The 14,129-nt window shown below is 43.0% G+C and overlaps 1 protein-coding gene across 1 annotated transcript in view; it reads right to left on the reverse strand.

Moving 5' to 3' along the window:
* Nucleotides 1–14,129, reverse strand: part of LOC146802199 (serine/threonine-protein kinase Nek5-like) — a 383,120-nt gene that overhangs the window by 163,068 nt on the left and 205,923 nt on the right. Inside the window, exon 14 of the mRNA XM_085621788.1 lies at nucleotides 4,604–4,723. Within this exon, the coding sequence (XP_085477914.1) occupies nucleotides 4,604–4,723 (120 nt within the window). The remainder of the gene's footprint in view (nucleotides 1–4,603; nucleotides 4,724–14,129) is intronic.

Consider the following 14,129-nt stretch of genomic DNA (forward strand, 5'->3'; position numbering starts at 1 on the left):
GGTTCCTTATGCCAACGAAGGTGCACTCATATGCCCAAATGTGTGTTTGTTGAAGTTTGTGTGCCTTTCTTGTGCGTACTTGTAAGGCTGTAAGAAAATAAAACTTTATTAAAGATAATAAAAACCCTAATGTGTATCCGTGCTTTGCGGCGAATGGCTATACCGGTTGTGTTTGTGTATTTAGAGCAGACGATTGTCCCGCCATCATAAACACCTTTTAATAACTCTGTGTGTGTGTGTAGGTGGCTCTGTGGGTGGCTCTATTTGTGTGTGGGTTGCTCTATGTGAGTGGCTGTCTGTGGGTGGCTCTATTTATGTGTGTGGCTCTGTGTGTGGGTGCAAATGCAATAGGTCTCGCATTTGAGAGTGATTAAGCTATTGACATTGTAAATAACAATGCGTTTCTTTAAATGTTTTAAAAACAAAAACATAAACAAAAATAATGTCATGAGCAATGCCAATAGCTCTAAATTTAACAATGCCGAGACCATTGCATTGTAAATGCTTGTTTACCATGGGAATCAGATGACACCAAGTGTGATGGCCAGCTGACAGGGGCCATATGGCGTGCTGCCCTGTGACTGTAATCCCATCTGTCATGTCCGCACTACGTGTTACACAATGTACTCCCAAGTAGGGTATCCTTCACTTAGCAAACTTTAAAATTATGTTAACAATCTTGGGATATTTTAAGATTTTACATTCTACATCTATTCTTAGTAAAGACAGGTGAAAATTATCATAACAACAAAGAAAGTATCAACCGGCACAATAAAGGCATACTGTATTTTCAAAAAGCGCATTAGATGTTAGAATTGTTGACATGGTTTATGCGAGTGGTTCTGATACTGCTTCTGGGTCATCATTTTAATTTGTTCCCTGAAGGTAAAAGAGTATGTGCATCATTTGCTGTTAATTGTAGTTTTACCTTTCCCCAATTGTTTCAGATTGTCCACATCGGTTAATTCGATTCTTCACACAGATTCAAGACATTTGAAAAGGCAGATAGATAATATCCCCTTTGGGAAATTTGTGTGTGCAAAACATAATTGTAGTGAATCTAAGGAGTAGCAGGAGACACCTCATAAAGATTCAGAAGACGAGGCTATGATTTGGAAATCACCCATAAAGCATAAAGGAGAGTACAGAACAACTCAAGGGAGAAACATGTAGGGAGGGCAATAAGAGAGTCTATAAGACTTTAAAGAAGCACTGTGACACCCTATGTCTTGATCCAGAAATTAAAGAGATTTTACCATCAAAACCGGTGGTGGTATATAGGAAAGCGCCCATTCTGAGAACACTTCTAAGTCTGAGTGATACTGCGCTCTACGAAGATAGCAAAAAAGGTGTGGAGGCGTAACACGTATAGTTTAACATGCTTCCTAAAGGCTCACACATATGCAGTAGATGCGTCTGTAGTAAGTATGTAACAGACTAAAAAAGAACATTTACAGACAGTAATGAGCGAGTACAGTATGACATTGCTTCCTTTACAAATTACAACACTCGTAGTTGCAAATATGCAATTACATGTATATGTGGTAGGATGTATATAGGCTCTACAGTGGGGAAATTAAAATGTAGATGTATGGAACATTTAAGGCCAATTAAGAATTGTGATACTAAGTACCCTACAGCCATACATTGTCGAGATAATCATAAAATTACAGAATTGGGGGTATGCACATGAAGAGACATTATAAATCTATGCACATGTAAAACAAGTAACAATACAGAGATTGAAGACCTTATAATAAGCAAGTGGGGGAACAAACTACACATAGGGGAATGACACGAGAGGATAAGGTGTTCGCATAAACCCTGAAGAAGCACAGTGTGCACGAAACACGTGTTGGCTGTATAAGAAATTAACTACGTGAATAAATAAATAAATCATCACAAGTAATTCAGTTGTCTGAAACTGTTACTTATCTCAGTATTGTGTTTTGTATGTATTATACCTACCACACTGGTAGGTACTAGTGTCCTGAGAGTTAAGCACTGGGCATTATTCCCTTTACCCACAATTACTGTTGTATATATATTCATACACTTACCTAGGAACTATTTACAATTTCGTTGAAAAGGCAAGCGTGGTAATGACATATTCATGATGAAAAATTGCAGGCTGATGTCTCGGGTACTGAACTCAGACTGTACTCTTGCAGGGGCATATGCATAAGCCTAAAAGGCATAAGCTTCTTTGTCACAGATTGGTCTACACTACTACTGAGAAAGGCTTCCAAGTTATTAATTGGGCTTTACAATTCAATCCAGTTAGCACTTTATCATCTATAGCTACCCTGTGCAATCCAAGTCCTATGCCGTCTGAAGAGTAGTAAACATTGTTTAGGGTTCTCACAGCTCATTTGGAACACCTTGATTTTGTATTTTGCAACCATCTTGTAATTATACTGCACCATATTTTTCCATCATGATCTTCCCCTTAAAATGGCCAACCAATCACGATACTCAAACAGCACTCTCTCACAAGTCGTAATGTTTTGCTTCACAAACAGTGACTTTGTGGCAGGTGTGCTAACCATTTTTGCAAAATAGGAGTGTTTGCATCTGCAAAAGAGGTATTTCTTATGTAGTAAACCCATTGCAGGAGTAGGTAAACTTTTACCGACCCCCAAAACAGGTTTGCTGATGATTACTGATTTGCAGTTTGGAAGCTGAATGGTGTGAGAGTACCTTTCTTCCTAACTAGGAATTAGTATGATATGTATAAATGGTTTGCCATCAGAATTCCACTAAAAGTCACAGACATCCAAGTTGGGGTGGTAATCTATTCTGCAGGCCACAGTTTTGCGATTGTTACAATTGCAAATTGCGACCTACCTAATAAATATTAATGAGGTAGGTCAGATTGCGACTATATCCAATCCTTATTTTGTATACGAACCTACGACTGCAATAAGTCAGTTCACAAAATAAGTTTCTGATTACAAAAAGATTGGTCACATTCATTATGAGTTTCTAAATCCATTTTGTGACTCAGGAAACTATTACCGAATCGCAAAATAGGTTTAGTGCACAACAAATAGCCTTTTTTGTTTTGCTGTCTCAAAACCTATGATTTTTGGAAATCTGAGACTTTGCAACCACAAAATGGCTTTGTATATCGGCCCCAAGTTCTTTCTCGCATAATACGATTCTGAACATTTCCCTGCTACCGCAGTCAACCTCCTAAGAAATGGCAGAATGATGCTGGATAATGACTGATAGTAGCAATTGGGAGAATACCCATACCCAGAAGAAATATTACATAAATCACTAATTAACCTCGTAGGATATATATAGGAATAAAATCATGTCAGAGATTTCTGGAAATTCACTATGATTGAGACGTTCTTATTAAAGTTTAATCTACAAGGTTCAACTGTGTAGACTAGTGGTGTTCATGCACAAATGGGCTTTGTTCTTTGATTAAGTAAATGGTCAGAAAGTATGTGCTTAACATGTGCTTAACCTACCAATGTGGGGAGTGATACTGACGGCCTTAACTTATTCTCCAGTAATGATCACAGCCTCTGCAGTAAGAGGGTCTCTCTAATCCAGGGAAGGTAGGGTAGACCACACTATTCCTCTCCATGATGTAACCACATACTTTTTTTGATGGTTCCACACCTTTGGGATCATGTCATGTGTGGTTTTGCAAAGTCGAAGTGTTCTGAACATCAACTGGTGGCCGCTATGCCTCGTGAAGAATGTCTTGCCAGTAGGACAACTGACTTTCTTAGGACAGGGAGAAGAAGGTTTCTTACCTTTTCCTTTCCAAGTATGATATTTTTTGACATTCTCTCCAATCTTCCTTTCATTTTTGTAACCAAATATTGTCCTCTCTATTCCCGAACTCTTAAAATTAGACTTTTGCAGTGGACCTAATGTCTTGGATCATGTTTTTACCACCACATTTTACATAGTCTTAATCATAATCAACCCCAGAGTAAAGATCAGGCATGTGAAAGGCTAAGATAATCTTACGGTTAGTATGTTCTGGATAGTAAAGAATTGTTAGTTTGCTAAACATGGGGGGTCATGATACAGTTCGTTTTAGATATGAGAAGTCCCAGTCTGTGCTGATTAAAATATTATATTGTGGTAAAACTTCAAATTAAATTACTAGTAACCATTTCTATGTGCAACAGAATACATGAGGTGACATTTAAGGCTCCAGGTAAAGGGCAATTTACACAGTTTGAAAGGTCATGCAAATGGAGTTATCGGGAAAACAGATCTGGAGATTATATGGAGATCTACATGCTATCCTTTCTTTGGCACTTTCCTTAACCACAAAATACGGAACGACTGCCAGGTACGCTGCGAAAGCTCCTTGAAGACAAAGATATACGGACATTCAATTCCTCAAATCACTGTTTTCCATGGTATTACGATCAAGCTCTCAGAGTTTTAATTTACAACCTTTACTTTGATCAGGTCACATATATACATATATATTGTTATTTGGCAGCCTTCTATAAGAAACATAAGACCATGAAAGAAGCTGAGGTCCTCTCCCACATTTGAAATAACAAGAATGTCACAACAATTACGAGAAGTATTAATAATGAAGGCAGAATTCTGTTTATTTCACCTGTTCCTTATCTCCATTCTTCATGATTGGTTGCTGTTGTTGCTCCATTGGCTGCTCTCGCTTCATTTCCTGCTGGTGGATGTGGTTGTTGTGATGTTCAGCAGTGGATGGACGAAGTCCCTGTACATGTGATAGAAATGTGTTTGTAAGAAATGGCATTTGCATGGAGAAATTGTTTTTTTTAGATGTATCTATCTGCATTGCTAACGTATCTCTTCAGTCATCTTTCCCAATATCACCCAAGAATAAACCATGAAGAAACACAGTGGCACTAATGGGATCATTTAACCTAAGCTGCAGTGCAAGAATTACAGCAAAATGGTTTTGTGCCCATTTTTGCATTGATACCTATCACGACCACAGTGCAATTGCATGGTAACAATGTACTGAAAAAGTGAATAACCCTTGTAAAGCCGAAAGGCCTGGCTATTTCAAAAGTGAAAGTGATTTGTATGTGCTTGTGTGGGTGAGTGGGAGAATTTGATATTGAGCCAGCATTTGCATGAATATGGAAATACATGGATGAATAAATAAGTTACTGAGTGCATCATTCCGTATAAAGTGAGTGATTTCATAGATGGTGGAATATGTAAATGCACTGATGGACAGCTTGATACATTTGTGAGTGCTTGAATGGATTAGTAAGTGAGAGCAGGCACATTACACCAGTCTTACCGGCTGAGGCTTTTAAGAGCAGCAGCTATAGCGTTATAAAAATATGGTGCAAATTTTACACAGTGGCTGGGTACAGTCATGCTCAAAAATGTCAGATTTGCACCATATCTTAGTATTCATTAGAGAACATTAAGATTTCTACCATCATTTACTAATCATCAGTAAATACCCATAATCGCACCATCACTCAGTAATACTGCAACATTCCATGTGCAAACACACCAGCAAAATGCCACATTTGCTAATGCAACAAAATCCATTTTTATCTATATGACACAGCGCCCATACTCAAGAAAAACACCACTGTCCAATTTCCCTTCAATAATGATATTTTTTCTGCTCCTTTCTCCTTATTGCTGCCAGTTTCACACACAGACAGCCCCACAAGTTGTTACTTTATGTTACTCTGAAGTCATCAGAAAGGGTTCAGGACCTTCGATCATTATTACATGTCTGTAGTCCCATGGCATGTTTGGTTTGCTCTGTATGTAAGGAAAGCTTATGGTGTACTGACATGAAGTGTCTCTGTATGCATGGGACGAAAGGGGCACTCTGTAGAATGTGGAGTGTGGATGTTGGGAGAATGTGATGATGAATGGAATGCTGGTATCTCTGTGTGATGAAGCCAATGGATTGATTACAGCTGGAGGGAGAATGGATCCCAAATAGGCTGTGATGGTAACCTAGGGGCCTAACATGAAAAAAGAACTTACTTCCTTCCCAAGTGGCTTCACACTATGTGAAGATCCTTCCCTCCAACTTCAACATTTTCGCGACAAAGATAAGCAGCAGAAAGTAAGCAATACTTGCTGTCAACAATACAACTGTCTCTAAAGTCAGCAGATGGGATACTTGTCTACCAGATGCCTGGTAAACTCAGAATCCTCCCCTCCCCAACCCACTCCACACCAGGAATGTTTGGGCAGTTCGACTTTGTTAAAACCCCACAACAGCAAAGAAAGTTACAAGGACAAAAGTAACGCGTGCAGTAGATTGGAGCTGAGCTGCAGCCACATGTTAACGAAAGAAATGAGAAATGCCAACGTCACTAGGGCTGCACCAATGCCGAGCCACCTACTGGGTGGGATTTCTGTCCAATGGGCAGATTTTCACTGGTTGGGTGGTGGGCAGAAGACCACAGCCACATGCAGGTCTTGCCGCCTCACAGGAGGCTGAAGGTGTGTTAGAATGGCTTGCACTAGCACATACATTATCAGAGTGGCAGGCCATGCACTCGCCAGTGTTCACCTTGCTCATTTACTAGTCAATAATCCAGCATTCGCTATTTCCTCTGGCCCCTCAATCGATGGAAACAGAGAGAAATGAAGGGACAGTAGAAACACCGACTAATTAATAAGTGGGAACATAGTAAAACGTTTTTTATTCCAAAGATGCCAGAAGCCCAATCTCACCTTCTGTTAGGGTGCGGAGTGGGGGCAGGAGGCAGCCTAAGTAGGTAAAAAAAGGTACTGTTCCCATTCTCTGACATTAGCAGCAGAGTCTGGAACTATGCGATAGCTGGCGTATGTGCAGAAGACCACTCACTCCACTCTGCAGCATCTCTTGCAGAAGATCTTTCAGGTGCTGCAGCAAGGAGCCTCTCAATTTATTTATTTATTATTTATTTATTTATTGGGCTTATTGAGCGCGACAGATACCCAAGAAGGGCTTCCCGGCGCTAAAGCAGAATACTGAACCAGAGAGACAGGAAAGGGTTATAGGAGAAAAACCTGAACAGGTCACAGGTTAAAAAGCCAGGTCTTAATGGCTTTACGGAAGTGAGTGTACCTTGTTTCTAGACGGAGAGGTTGCGGAAGGGAGTTCCAAAGCTTCGGGCCTAGGAGGGAGAAGGATCTACCTCCCATCCTCGCACGGAATGTTTTAGGAACACAGAAAAGACCTTGTGTGGTAGCTCCCAGGCATCGGGCAGGCGTGTAGGTGTGTACAAGGGTTTGAAGATATCTGGGAGCATTGCCCCACTTTATCCTGTGCATGAGGCTGAGAGTTTTAAATTTGACCCTGTAGTCAATTTTTAGCCAGTGGAGTGCCTTTAAGTGACTGGACATATGATCTCTCCTGTTGCACTTACCAAGCAGTCTGGCTGCCGCATTCTGTACCAGTTGGAGGTGCCTCATGACTGCCTGAGATGCCCCTAAATAAAGGACATTCTTATAGTCCAGACGGGAGGTAATTAATGCATTGATCACTGTCTTTTGAGTGTCGTCAGGGAGCATCCATATGATTTTCCTGAGCCATCTCAGGATTGTGAAGCAGGTGGCTGTGAGATTGTTCACCTGGGGCTCCATGGTTAGGCCACTGTCAATGATAATGCCCAAATTGCGGACTTGGTGCGATGGAGTTGGCAGGGGGCCCATTTCGGATGGCCAGTGTCTGGAATTCCAGAGGTTATGATTGGGACCTACTATCAGAACCTCGGTTTTACTACCATTGAGTTTAAGCATGTTTTTATTCATCCAGGAGGAAATGTTCCTAAGGCCAGTCTGTAGGCGTGAAGGAAAGTCATGATTTTCATTTGATAGTGAGAAAACGATTTGGGAGTCGTCAGAGTATGTGAACATGTTAAGACCAGCTGATTCAGCGATCTGGGCCAGCGGGGCTGCATAGAGGTTAAAAAGCAGGGGGCTTAATACTGATCCCTGTGGAACTCCGTGCGGAGAAAAATGGACCTTGGATGCCGCATTACTGGAAGAGATTTGGAATGTCCTAAGAGTCAGGAAAGATGCAATCCAATCTAGTGCCTTTCCTCTTATGCCCATGTTGGAAAGGGAAGCGAGCAGTGTGTTATGGGAGATGGTATCAAACGCCGCGCTGAGGTCAAGTAGGATCAGCGCGGCAGAGTTACCCTTATCGACCAGATGTCGAAGATTTTCCACGACTCCAAGTAATGTAGTCTCCGTCGAGAATCCGGTGCGGAAACCCGATTGGGAGGGGTGTAGAATACTATTTGCCTCCGTAAAATTGGTTAGATGTTCGTGGACATGCTTCTCCAAGATTTTGGAGAGAGCAGGCAGGAGGGATATTGGGCGGAAATTTGCCAAAATTTTGGGGTCGGCCGATGGTTTCTTAAGAAGGGGCGAAACCATGGCATGTTTCCAAGATGGCGGGACCGTGGCAGAGGAAAGAGATAAGTTTAAGGTTTGACATAGCACGGCAAGAAGAGGACTGTCCAGGAGTCTAAGAGTAGAGATCGGGAGGGGGTCAGCAGGAGATCCAGATTTAACCTTCCCTAAGATGTCCCGCAGACCTTGGACATCGATCTCGGGCCAAGAAGTAAGAGGCGCGTAGGGCAGATGGGGTTGGACATAGATGTCGTCTGTATTGGGTCCGAGGTTTTGCGTACTATTGGATTGAGCCTGCTGTTGTGTTGCTATATCCTGGTAGATATTCTCAATTTTAGATGTAAAATATTTCGCCAGTTCCTCACATTGAAGACTATTAAGGGGCGGAGGTTTGGAAGAAGTATTTGCGCCTGCTAGCTCTTTTACAAGATTAAAAAGAATTTTTGATTTGTTGGTAGCTTCAGATATGGATTTTGCTACATAGTTAGCTCTTGCCTTGTTGCATGCTTTATGATAGAGCTTGAGCTCGCTTTTGTAGTGTGTGCTGGCAGCCGGGGAGTAATCCTTCCTCCACAGGCGTTCTAGTCGTTTACATTTGGATTTAGTAGCCTTCAGTTGTTCGTTGTACCATGGGGCAGGCGGGTTATGGGAAGTGTTTTTTTTGTGAGCTAGGGGCAGGCAAATGTCTAAAGCACCTAGGAGCCATTTATTGATATTAGTGGCTACAATTTCAATGTCTCTGGTGTTTAGTGATTCCTCCGGTGTGGTCGCGCTAAGGATGGACATGAGGCGGTTAATGTCCAGATTTTTCCAATTTCTTTTGAGGGACTTACTAGTCCCGCTAGGAGGGCTGACGGCTGTATGGTCCCCCAGATGGAATTTCATTATAAAATGGTCTGACCAATCTAAGCGCAGAGCCTGCTGGCACTGTAGCTGGGGGAGGCTGGAGAAAAAAGGGTCCAGAAGGTGTCCCCTTTTGTGAGTAGGGCCTGAGTTCCATAGAGTGAGATTCATGGCAGCCAGGTCATGAATTAAATTTATGCCTGGTTTGTTTGCAGGGTCATCGAAATTAATGTTTAGATTGCCTAGAATGGATAGATGGTTGTGATTCACCCTTACCGAGGCGATCCAGTCCACTAGTTGGGTGGCCCAAGGAAGAGTAGGGCCAGGCGGACGGTAAATCAGAAGACCTGTGAAAGTGAAGGTCGGGTGAAGTTGAAGTTTGAAAAGGGCAACCTCACATGCAAGTAGAGGAATGGTCTCCAGAATACACTGCAGCGATTTTTTAAAGATGACTGCTATCCCACCTCCAATTCCGGAGGTTCGGTCTTGTCGAATGAAGGCATAATTGGACGGTAGGGCTTCGGGGATGTCTGGGCCAGAACTAGCATGTAGCCACGTCTCAGTGAGAAAGAGGGCATCTAGGGAGTTGTCAGACAGAAGATCGAAAATATCCCTTTTGTGTTTGCAGAGCGACCTACAGTTAAGACTGCCAAGTAACCATGAACGAGTTGGCTTGCGGCCGTTAGGTCTGGGCCGCTGGCCACATAGTTGTGGGATATCGAGATAGAAATTACATGCACAACATGCGATACTATTATTCCTATAGTTAGATAGTATTTCGCAGGTATGTTTGACAGGGGGACGTAGGGACCGTAATAGGTCGGGCGTGTAGGTAATCACTTCTACAGAGTTTAAGGGCCCTGGGCCCGGCCAGGCGCGGACGGGCGCAGACGGGCTTCCCTTTGGCGCGCCTATGGCGCACAAACGGCGCTCCCGCTGCGCTCGTCCGCTGCGCTTCCGGAAGATGCACATTTATATCTTGTAAGGGAAAGGGCCGGAAGGGGCGTGGCCTCAGGTAGGGGGCGTGGCCTGTGGGCTCGCCAGTTATGGCGGCAAAGGACTTTGGAGTTTTCGTCCCGCGGCAGCGCTAAACTCCGCTGCGCGGGTGTCACAGAAGAATGGCAGAGCCACAAAGACGAAGTGCAGGTAAAAACAAGCAAACAATTTGTGACACTCAAATATTAAAAATGCGCTACTGTGGTCAGGCTCCCGGCTTTCCGCCTCAGGAGATTCAAAGCATCTAGTGACGCTAGTGGGTCAGCGTCCTAAATACGGTAGTCGGGGGCGTGGCCTCAGGTAGGGGGCGTGGCCTGTGGGCTCGCCAGTTATGGCAGCAAAGGACTTTGGAGTTTTCGTCCCGCGGCAGCGCTAAACTCCACTGCGCGGATGTCACAGAAGAATTGCAGAGCCACAAAGACGAAGTGCAGGTAAAAACAAGCAAACAATTTGTGACACTCAAATATTAAAAATGCGCTACTGTGGTCAGGCTCCCGGCTTTCCGCCTCAGGAGATTCAAAGCAATGTGACAGGTGAAATAACATTGAGACAGACTCCTTTTTTAAGCACCAATGCATAAGCACGATTACAAAGTGTATAGCTGCACAGTACTCCTTTGAGCTTATACAAATTGTACGCTACCGTTATACAAGCATTGGCTGAAGAGGGCTGACTGTTGGATTCTGTGTTTAGAATGTGGGCATGTGAACTACCCTGGCAACCATTGCCGAGGTGGAATTAAAATGTTGGAAGTGGACCTGGCAGTTGCTGGCTTGTTGTTGGCTCTGCCGGTCACATTGATGTATCTCGGTCAATAAACCCTGAAGCACTGCGAGTCCTGTCTTCATTGGGACTTTTCACTGGCGACGACGAGAACTGCAGACCAGTGATGGAGCAAGGTTTCGTAAAGAAGAAACTTGCTCGGATGCAATCCTCTCACATAACATATAATACCGTAATCAATTTGTTTTGTGAATACTAATAATTGCATTACACACAATATATCATAGCTAGGGGAAGCTTTCCTATGTGCATTACTAACCAGTAACCCAAGTGTCTTAAAATGGCCGACAAAACGTGGGAATTTCACTGCTCATGCATCTACTGCACCTACGTAGTATGACGTTTTCTATGCTTGGGGGGGGGGGAAACCTTTGCAGCTGCGGAATAGCATTTAAAATGGCCGCTTGAAACTCACATGTTAATGCGCATGCTTTGCGTAAACTAAACCTTGCAAGTTCTACTAATTGCTAATGCGAACGATATAAATAAGTAAATGGGATTAGAGTAGTGATAAGTGGTATACAGTGAATTTGTTTATTTTCGTATTCTAACATGTTTTTCTCTGACTTTATTATTAGTTCGTATTTGGGCCTCAGAGAGTGACTGAAATCCTTACCCCATCTGATCTGTGCGCACGCGCACTAAACCCTGCCTGGAATCATGATGACACCATTGAAACTCAGCCAAGGACAAGCTGGGGAGAATCTCATGAAAACTTAACCCATTGACCCGGTGAAGAGCAACAATTATAACAAAGTATATAAATTGTATTGATCATAATATGAAATGTAGTTGGGAATAAAGCTTTGGGAAAGTAAATTCAGGGGCGGAAACACAGAACAAAGAACCTAAGTAAAATAATACATTTAATATGGTGTGATGAACTCACCTCACCCTGTCAAATCAGAAATAGGGGAATACACAATATTGAAACATTTGGGGGTGATACACAAACACAGAATAGTATAATTGAGGTAAGTTAGTTAGAGATCTGTCAGACCAGAGCCTGAGACCCGTCTGTCAGACCCGTCATTCCGACTTGTCATAGACCCGACACGTATGCTGCCACAGACGCTGTCCGAGACGCTGACTCAGACCATGCAGATGCCAGAAACCCTGCTCGAGAGACCGAAATACTGATCGATAATCCAATCATCTAGAAGGGGAATTGCGGAAGAAAGATCGAGGAGTGTAGTGCCAGAGAGGGGTGCGACGCTGGCGTTGCACTTAGAAGAAGTCACCTTCCCAATTCTGAACCTGTCCTGATCCTCTGTCTTCCACCTGTCCCGGCAGACTACATCTGGCCCATCTTCAAGGAGTTAGGTTCATCTATCACCTTAGGTAAATATAATTCTGTGAAACCTGTCTTTGTACCTGCTCTCTCTTTCCCACCCTGTACAGGGTGATTATTGGAGAAAACCTTAAATGTTATTTCTATCTGTGCTACTAGCAACTAGATTCATTGACCAGAGGACATTTATTGTCAAGGAGATTGGATTGGTAAGCTTTGGGTAGAGATAACAAAATCTTGCAGGTAAAACAAAATTGACCCCAGCGGTATTGCTAGCTTATTGTATGAATGTTTATGGGCCCAGGTGGGTATATGGTGTGTGAGTAACCCGAGCTGGTAATCAGCTGGATCACCAGCAGAGCAGGCTTTTTCTTCTTGGGGCCTATTTTTACCTATAACTGTGAGCTGGAGTGTTGCTGGGGCTGTGTATGAGCATTTGCTAGGGCTGGCTCTGAACAGCGCCCAACGCAGCTGGACGACGTGTAGAGTGGTAGAATTTGTATCTATTTCTAGTTTTGACGAAGTCTGTGCCATCCCATCGACGCTACACTCCTTTACGAGGTGGTACTAAGCTGTCTGTTGCCTAGCGACAGTGTTTTGCTGCCTACGTGGATTTGTCGATTTCAAGCACCCCATTCCTCTATGGTTGCTTAGCACCACGGAAGCCAGGGTTGCGGCCTACGTGGATTCCTCGATTACAAGCAGCCACATTCACTTCATGGTTGCTTAGCAACTCCGAAGCCAGGGTCGTCGGTGTCTACGTTTCTGGAAAGCTGCGTTCACCCGCGCTCATCTTTGGGTGGTGATCCTTACTCCTGGATGTAAGCAAAGTCTAGCAAGAACGAATGTGGACAGCATCAGTGACTCTCACACCATTGGTCAGGTTTTGCCAAGTCTGCCAGCAACAAAGGGCATTCTGCACTTCAGTGATACGCACACTTAGGTATTGTGAGTACTTTTTAATTTTGCTGTTACTTGATAATTACTCGACACATCAGTAATATGCACACCTGTCGGCTACACTGTGTCAAGTTTGTCAGAAACTAAGGCAATTGTGCACGCTGGTGATACGAACACCTATGTATTGTGAATGTCTTTCAATATTGATCTAATGGATATTTACTGTGCATATTGTGAGTGTGAATGTAGCTGTCATAGCACTTAATTATGTTACCTTTAATATTGCATGTGTATTTATGTACATGTGAGTACAAGAGCATTTAAGTATTTGAATTGCTTTTTTTTCTTGCACTGTGTAGTTTAACTTACAGCATGCAGCAGGGAGTGTTACCCCTGTTCCTTTCCTCTCCACTCCAGGTATCCCCCCTGCAGAGTGGGAAGCATGGTTGGAAGGTTTTGAAGCTTATTTAGAAGCCATAGAAGGGGAGGTATTTACTCAAAAGAAAAAGTTGGCATTGTTGCGCCACTCTTTGGGCACGGAAGGCAGGAAGGTTCTTAAGCATTTACCTGCAGTTGTAATCATGGGTGAAGGGGATGCCACTGATTGCTGTTAAAATGTTGTATACTCGTTTAAAAAAAACTGCAATATCATCATGGAAAGGCACAAATGTTATATGAGAAAGCAACTTCCTGGAGAGACCATGTAGAATTTCATGAGAGACCTCAGGGTTTTGGCTTCTACGTGTGAATACAAGGCCTTCGTGGACGAGATCTTGAGAGACAAATTGGTGGAAAAAACTAGCAGCAAAAAGATGCAGGAAAAATGATTGACTGCAGAGAAGCAAACGTGAGACAAAGCTTTGGAAATAGTAAATGGTGTAGAGGCAACAGCCAGATTTAAGGACCAGATGGATTTAGAGTCACAAGTTCATATGTTGGTTCATGTTCCTAATACCTC

This window comes from Triturus cristatus, chromosome 8, assembly GCF_964204655.1.
Source record: "Triturus cristatus chromosome 8, aTriCri1.1, whole genome shotgun sequence".
NCBI lineage: Eukaryota > Metazoa > Chordata > Amphibia > Caudata > Salamandridae > Triturus > Triturus cristatus.